At 35.5% G+C, this 8136-nt stretch overlaps 1 protein-coding gene across 1 annotated transcript; it reads right to left on the bottom strand.

The window, feature by feature from the left end:
- Positions 1-6724: 6724 nt before the first annotated feature.
- On the bottom strand, positions 6725-7669 carry LOC116853528. Its single transcript, XM_032834656.1, has 2 exons — positions 7070-7669; positions 6725-6834 (listed from the first exon to the last, which is right to left on the bottom strand). The coding sequence occupies exons 1-2, from the start codon at positions 7611-7613 to the stop codon at positions 6725-6727; spliced, it is 654 nt and encodes a 217-aa protein (XP_032690547.1). The 5' UTR covers positions 7614-7669.
- Between the last annotated feature and the right edge of the window lie 467 nt (positions 7670-8136).

Genomic DNA, 8136 nt, shown 5'->3' with positions numbered 1-8136 from the left:
CGTGAACGAAACGTGTGCGCAACGTATTTTTTAAACCCTCGAGTTGCGCGATTCGAGTAATCAATGACTGTCTAATACCGATTAATAATCGCAATCGTTTAGCCCGACTATGTTTTTCTAATAACTCGAGGCACTCATCACACTTTTGCACCCACGCGTCGTATTCGTCTCGCGAACTCAGTCGAGCCGACTGCTCCCGCAATTCTCGCTCGATTTGCGCAAAATCTTCCATTTCTTTTACAAAGTGCACACTAGATTTACAAATGCTGCTGCTGCTGTGCAAATTGGCATAGTACGACTCTGAACTTATATATATCATCAGTATATCTTCATCTCTCTCTAACAAAAATGTGTCTCGTTTAGGAGGGATTGCAAATGTGCAAAATATGTATACTTCTATGACCTTCGTAATAGTATCTTGTTTCACATTTTCTGCGAATCTTACTGTCGCACGTGTTCATTTGTAATAATAATATCATGTTTCACATTTTCTGCGCATCTAACTGTCGACTGCAAATCGATGTGTCAGCACAAAAATGCTGCATTGTGACGCATAAAAGAGAAAGATCTTACATGAATACTTTTGGACTGCACTTTTGATATAAATATCGGAAATCGACTTTTTCGATGATGCAGTATGGCGCGAAACACTCAATCGATATATGAGTATTCGATTGGTTATCTACGGCGCCGTAGATTTGTTGAATGATTTGATCAAATATGTTTGTACAATAGTTATAGATGAAAATTAGGAAAGTCTCATTTATATTATTATTATTATTATTATGCTTTCGGTTGGGGGGGGGAGGATTTTGAAACGTATTTAAAGCGGTTCTTGGTCGCTCGTTGCAACAAAGACATTTAGTGGACAATCATTATTTTGAAAAGAATGCACAGTGTTGAAGGAAAACGTATGAACTATTACGTACCCGTGCAAGATGATGCTCCACCGTACGAGAAAAAAAGGTAAGTCTCAATAATTATCTTCTTGTAAATTATTTATCTTTAATTGTGTATTGCAACCGCGTTAAATTATTTATGTTTTTTACAGTGTATCGCAATCTCGTTGTACAGCCCGTATTTTAGGGCGAAGATATGCCTTGACGTCAACGTCTTTTAAGTACTTGGAGATTGGGATCAGCGTAGGACTGGTATCCACAGTGCAACTAGTCCTCGGTGACAATCGTGGCAATCAATTGGTCTTACACTCGGCAATTTGGGGAGGATTGATGGCAAAACGTGAAGATATTTTACAACTTTTGCAAACAACCGAGGTGTCATCCTCTCCGCTATGGATTCGCGATTTGGTGATGGAATGCTGCACGATGTACGGCAAGAAACTTTTAAAACTCACATTATCCGGTAACTGCATGTACTTGCAACCAGCTACAGTGGAACATTTGTTTACTCTCGAGCATTGCATTGACCATATGTACTCATGGTTATATGAAAATACACACATTGTTAATACAAAATATAGAAATTTTGTAAAAATTCTTCGAGAGAAGAATATTACCGAAACGGATAATGCTATATCGACGATATGCAATAGCATGGACCTTGACGATGGTTCACTCATCGATTGCGAGCTATTGGCGTGCGCAATGAATGACATTATGTATGAAGTATTGAACAAATAAGCAGTGCATGTAACACTTTCAAAATATATAAATTGTAATCCCAAGATCTGCTGTTTATGTATATCAGACCTTTTCCCATATTTCATCATATACCACAAATAGTCTTAAAATGTTATTCGGTCTTTTTGTAGTGCGCAGCGGGTGATGCATAACACGCAAAATCTTGTCGCGGGGACACAGTGTACGTGCTCATTAGTAATAAGAATATCATGTGTCACATTCTTTTTCTTGCGCATCTAATTGTCGAATGCATACGTTTGCAGAATATTAGAATTTGCAGCTGTGACTAAAAAAAAAATCACGCTGCGAAATGCGCGGGCGGCGCAAAACCGGCCGCGAAAACCGCCGCAAAATCTGCCGCGGAAACCGCCGCGAAAAACAGCCGCGAAAACCACCGCGAAAACCGCCGCAGATCGGTAAAATGATTTATCGAAAGCAGATAGAAAAAATTATATAATATCGGTAATTACCGATCATCAATATTATGTAAATATGACAGTAAAAATTATGTAATAATATATGTGCTGGTAAAAAATTAAATGTTGGTATATAATATCGGTTGGTATATAATAAATTACCGATCGTCGGTATTGTGTAATTATATGTTGGTAAAAATTATATGTTGGTAAAAAATTAGATAATTAAATGTTATATAATATCGGTAAAAATTTCCGACCGTCGGTAACATCGGTATGCCCCCAATTACCGACCGATGATACCCCCCTTCCGCGGTGACGTCATACCTCTCCCCGCGGTGACGCAATCCCCTCTGACGTCATACCCCCGGTGACGTCATACCCCCTCGCTCCCCACCCCCCTCGGAGGATCATGAGTTTGAACCGGCCTACCCTACCTACTTAAAATACAGTGTAGCTTTGCACGTAGGCCAGAATCAACGGCAGTATCAGGTTTTATTTTGTAATGGTAATAAAATCACATTTTTGCAATAATTGCAGTAGGTTAGTGTGCAGCAAAAGCATTGAAGAAGTGACAGAATTGATCACTTGTGTTCAATGTACAAATAAAAGAGACTTGTAAATATAGCGTTGATTTTACATATTGAAATAAAATTTTTCCAATATTATATTATTTTATATAATCTTATATAGATAAATAATATACGCAAAAAATGATTAATATATGAAATATTATTAATAAATCAATAATAAATTTTTATCCCTGTTTAATTTATAAATAAAACATTTTTCATGAACAGTCCAAATGATCGCGCTCTCTCTCTCTTCCTTTTTTTTCTTTTGATTTCCTTTCTCTGATATTTTGTACGGTTGCATTTCAAAATTCCCCAGATTGCCAAACCTGCGCGAACAGATTTCGAGTAGAGCTTGCTATCAACTTTTGATGGCAAATAGATAACAAATTTTATGCAGGATCTGTTATATCAAATCTTGTTGCAAAATTGCCGTCAGATGCGGCAGAGCTTGTTGTCGGATAATTGCTGTAGATTTGCAGCAAAAACCGCGCAGAGTTTGTAGCAATTTAACAGCAGATTAGCGGCAGAAACCGCGTAGACCTTGCTGCGCTGCAAGCTTTGCGCGGTTTTTGCTACTTTGGCACCAATTGCTCGACAGCAAGATCTGTCGCCAAAACCGTAGCCTAATGTAGACACAGATGGCTATGGTTTTGCTGTGGGTTTTTTATCAAATTTGCTGCCAATCTGCGCGCAGTCTGCGCTCAATTTACTTACTGGGTCACTCCCAGTATTGAAAATGTTTAGTAACAAACAATAAACTTTTAGTCCTAAATATCGAAACACAGCCTTCGTTCTGAAAAACGTAAAGACAGAGATTAATTTAAAAGCCAACCTAACCTAGCATCCATTTAAAGCACAGATTTTGTGCAGATTTTGCTGCGGTTTTGCTCCCAATCTGCTCTCAAATGTTGCGCGCAGGCGCTGCTCTGGTTCTGCTGCCAATCTGTTGCTAGGTTATACGCGCAGCGTCTACGCTGGTTTTGCTGCAAATCTGCACCAAATACCCAAAGACAGGTTTTGCCGCATATTAGGCTACAGTTTGACAGTTGGATTTGAGCTAACAGATCCTGCTTCAAAGTTGATGCCTATTTGCTATCAAACCTTGGTAGCAGGCTCTGTTCGAAATTTGTTCGCGCAGATTTGGCTATCTGGAAATGTGAAATTTATCATTGATTAGGATAAGTGGTTTCCTATGCAATATTTCTGATAAAGTGTTATAAAGCATTGATTACTTATTTTACATTATATCGGATACTTGTGAAATTTCGCATAGAATAGGAGAAGATCTCTTATATATAAAAAAAAAAAAATACCAAAAAAAAAAGTACCAAAAGAAAAAGTACCAAATAAAAAATATCAAAATAAGAACTACAAAAAGTACATGTTAACTTAAACAAAGTGCAGATGTTTTTAATTAATTATATAAAAAAAAGAAGTAAAATCAATATACGAGGTGTGGCTATTAAATAACGAGACTGACGCTGTAAAACATTTCATTTTGATTTCATACATTTTTACTTATTATCACCTTCAATATACACCCCTCCTCTATCCCTACAATGCTCCATGCGAATCTTCCATTGTTCGAAGCAGTGCTGGAAGTCTTCTTCTGTCAGCTCCTTCAGGACGCGTGCCGCTTTCTCTTTCACAGCTTCAACGGACTCAAATCTTGTTCCTTTTAAGGCAGATTTCACCTTAGGAAACAGATAGAAGTCGCACGGCGCAAGATCTGGTGAATAAGGCGGATGCTCTAACACTGGGATGCTGAACTTGGCTAGAAACCTCTTGACAGACAATGCGGAATGAGCCGGCGCATTGTCTTAGTGGAGAACCCATGATTTGTCCTTCCACAATTCGGGTCGTTTTTTTCTTACGGCATCAATTCGTACAGTTTCAGCAATTGCACGAATACTTAACCGACGGTCAGATCGAATCAGATTACCGATTTTTTCGATATTGTCATCCGTTTTTGACGTGGAAGGGCGACCCGGGCTTGAATCATCTTGAATGTCTTCTCGGCCATCTTGAAAACGCTTAAACCACTCAAAAACACGTGCGCGCGATAAACATTCATTGCCATACACTTCTTTCAATTTATATGTTTCAGTAGCAGTTTTTCCAAGTTTCATGTGAAATTTCACAACAATTCGTTGCTCTACTGTTACACTTAACATTTTTCCGGCGAAACAAAAAAACAACTCTAATGCGAATGAAGGCTACGGCTATACTGATTTGTTTACAGAAACGAGAGGCACTGCATTCGAAAGAGAAGACTTCACGATAACAGCTGTGGCTTGCTGGCGTTTGGCGCATGCGCACTTCTTCTGTAGCAGCGTCAGTCTCGTTATTTAATAGCCACACCTCGTATTAACCAAGTACGTTTATGCATGTATTTATTACACAAATAATTGTGTGATAAATATCAATTATACAAAAAATACTAAAACAAAAAGTACTAAAGAAAAAAAAACGAAAAGTACATGTTAACTTAAACAAAGTGCAGATGTTTTAAATATTCAAAAAAGAAGTGAGATCATTATAATTGACCAAGTACGTATATGTAAGTATTTATTACACTTTAATTGTGTGATAAATATCAATTATACAAAAAATACTAAAACAAAAAGTACTAAAGAAAAAAAAACGAAAAGTACATGTTAACTTAAACAAAGTGCAGATGTTTTAAATATTCAAAAAAGAAGTGAGATCATTATAATTGACCAAGTACGTATATGTAAGTATTTATTACACTTTAATTGTGTGATAAATATCAATTATACAAAAAATACTAAAACAAAAAGTACTAAAGAAAAAAAAACGAAAAGTACATGTTAACTTAAACAAAGTGCAGATGTTTTAAATATTCAAAAAAGAAGTGAGATCATTATAATTGACCAAGTACGTATATGTAAGTATTTATTACACTTTAATTGTGTGATAAATATCAATTATACAAAAAATACTAAAACAAAAAGTACTAAAGAAAAAAAAACGAAAAGTACATGTTAACTTAAACAAAGTGCAGATGTTTTAAATATTCAAAAAAGAAGTGAGATCATTATAATTGACCAAGTACGTATATGTAAGTATTTATTACACTTTAATTGTGTGATAAATATCAATATTGTAATGTTCAGATATTTTGAATAAGAAACTTTTTTTTAATCAGTCATGTTTTATGTCAGTGTCACATTTACAAAAACATTTTTATAACGTTAACAAAACATTATTTCAAATGTAATAAATGTTTTTTTTTAATAAAGAAATGAGGTTTAACCTATTCTTGTTAAAAAATATTAAAACATTTTAACTGTTTGTTTAAAACCTTTTTTCTTAATGCTTTTGTTGACGATCTAAAATGGGATTAAATTAATCGCAATTTTAATACCATTTTTTATATTTCCATTGCTAAAAATGGAATTGCTTGTAATTCCATTACAAAAAATTTAATTCTCATTCACTTACCCAATCAAAAGCTAATATTTTAAAAATGTTTCTAAAATGTTATTTATTTTATTTATTATTCATTTTCTCAAATCATTATCGAAAAAATTTTGTTAAATATTTTTATGTTAATATATAGTATTTATTAAATATTGCTTTTCATTCACACAGAATAATAACACAGGCCCACAATTTAAAAAAAAGTTGTCTGTGTTGGGGGTCTGACTAGCTGCACTGTACGTATTTTGGGGTGCTGAATCCAAATCCAGTGTCAGATTTGCTCTATCACCCTTGAGTTTCCCGGAAAATCGAGGAAATCGTGGAAAAGAGCAGATATCCAGGTTTTTACGGAGACATGTATTCAAGAAAAATTCTAGAGTGACGAGTAACCCCATAACCGCACAACCAACGTTGAAAATACATTATGTACTTCAACATCTGATGACTAGAACAACCCAATAACCTATATACTCAAATACCCCATAACTCACAACCAAAATATTTTGTAACTCGAATACCTTTTTAAAGAGCACCGCGTCGCATCAACTACTCAAAACATCAATACACCATAACCTTAATATCTCATAACCTAATAACCCAAAAACCACACATCCCATTACCCTAACATGGCAATACTTTAATACCCGCTTTACTTCAATCCCAAATTTGTGAAACTTGGATTGTGAAATCCAAATCGTATAGTCTCTTCCTGATCCTCTTCTCTGCATACTATAGCAAAGTTGGAACCATTTTTTAGACCTGAATCAACAAAATGGAAGTCACAAAAGTCACGAAACTTCCAAACTCTATATTCATAAACGCGAAGGGACACGAGCTACAACGAACGTACCATTCTGTACATATGGATCATTCCGACCAACTCACATATTATTAGTACCTGAAACAGAGCATTTTCAAGAGGTGTTCAATACAATTTTTTTTTTTTTGACAACCCCGAGAAAACAATAAAACTTCACATTTCATGTTCATCTACTTTTGTGTACCCTTTTCTCTTCGAATGATCTGTGTAGTGGATTCCTTTTACATTTCTTATTTTCATTTGTATCTTCCCTTTTCAACATCCAACAATAGTCTGCCATCATATTTTTATCCCACCTTCTTTGATATCGATGTTCCATAACTTTCAAATTCTGGTGGAAACGCTCCCCTTGCTCTTCACTGTAATCTCCTAAATTTTGTGGGAAGTAATCAAGGTGTGAATGCAGAAAGTGTAATTTTAGATTCATTAAACAGCCCAACTCTTTGAAGTTGTGAATCATATCTGATACGATTTGCACGTAATCTCCACTTTTGTGATTACCCAAGAATTTCTGTGCAACTTTTTTGAAACTTGACCAAGCAGAACGCTTAATATCATTCATCTTAGTAATAAACGTTTCATCCCTGAACATAGTACGAATTTGTGGACCATCGAAAACTCCCTCCTTCAACTTCGCATCCGATAGATTAGGAAATTTACTTGTTAAATATAAGAAACATTCCCCTTCTTTATCCAGTGCTTTGACGAATTGTTTCATCAAACCAAGTTTAATATGAAGTGGAGGAAGTAGAATTTTGGAGGGATCAACTAATGGTTCCTCTATAACATTGTTTGAACCAGGTTTTAAGGATTCTCGGAGTGGTCAATCTTTCCTGATGCAATAACTCTGACGATCTCTACTATCCCAGTGACAAAGGAAGCACGAATATTTTGTAAAACCGGATTGTTGACCGAGAATCACACAAAATTTTGAAATCTTCACAAATTTGCCATTTATGTCCGGAATATTTGATTTTCATGAGAACTTTTCCAATATTCTGATATTTTTCCTTCAAAACGGTCGAGTGAACTATTGGAACAGCTGCATATACGTTCGTATTATGGAGTATCGCCTTCAGACTCCGCTTCGAAGAATCTATAAACAGCCTCCAATCTCTGTCATCATGCATATTCGGTTTTAGTTCACCCATCAATCCTTTAACATCATTGCAATATACGAGGTCTGTTTCTTGAGAGAAATATTTCCGAAACTCTTTCTCTCTGTTTCGATAGAAAGAAGC

The sequence above is a fragment of the Odontomachus brunneus genome, unplaced genomic scaffold, assembly GCF_010583005.1.
Source record: "Odontomachus brunneus isolate Ranch 3 - 2012 unplaced genomic scaffold, Obru_v1 Obru_scaffold_349, whole genome shotgun sequence".
Classification (NCBI taxonomy): Eukaryota; Metazoa; Arthropoda; class Insecta; order Hymenoptera; family Formicidae; genus Odontomachus; species Odontomachus brunneus.
This window is presented reverse-complemented; position numbering and strand designations above follow the sequence as displayed.

Bases quoted from the DNA above. Each gene is read 5' to 3' on its own strand.
- LOC116853528 (XM_032834656.1), bottom strand. From the start codon at position 7,613: ATGAAACAATTCGTCAAAGCACTGGATAAAGAAGGGGAATGTTTCTTA. The intron at 6,835-7,069 runs GTAGATGAACAT...TTGTTGATTCAG, and splicing joins AGAGAAAAGGGTACACAAAA to GTCTAAAAAATGGTTCCAAC.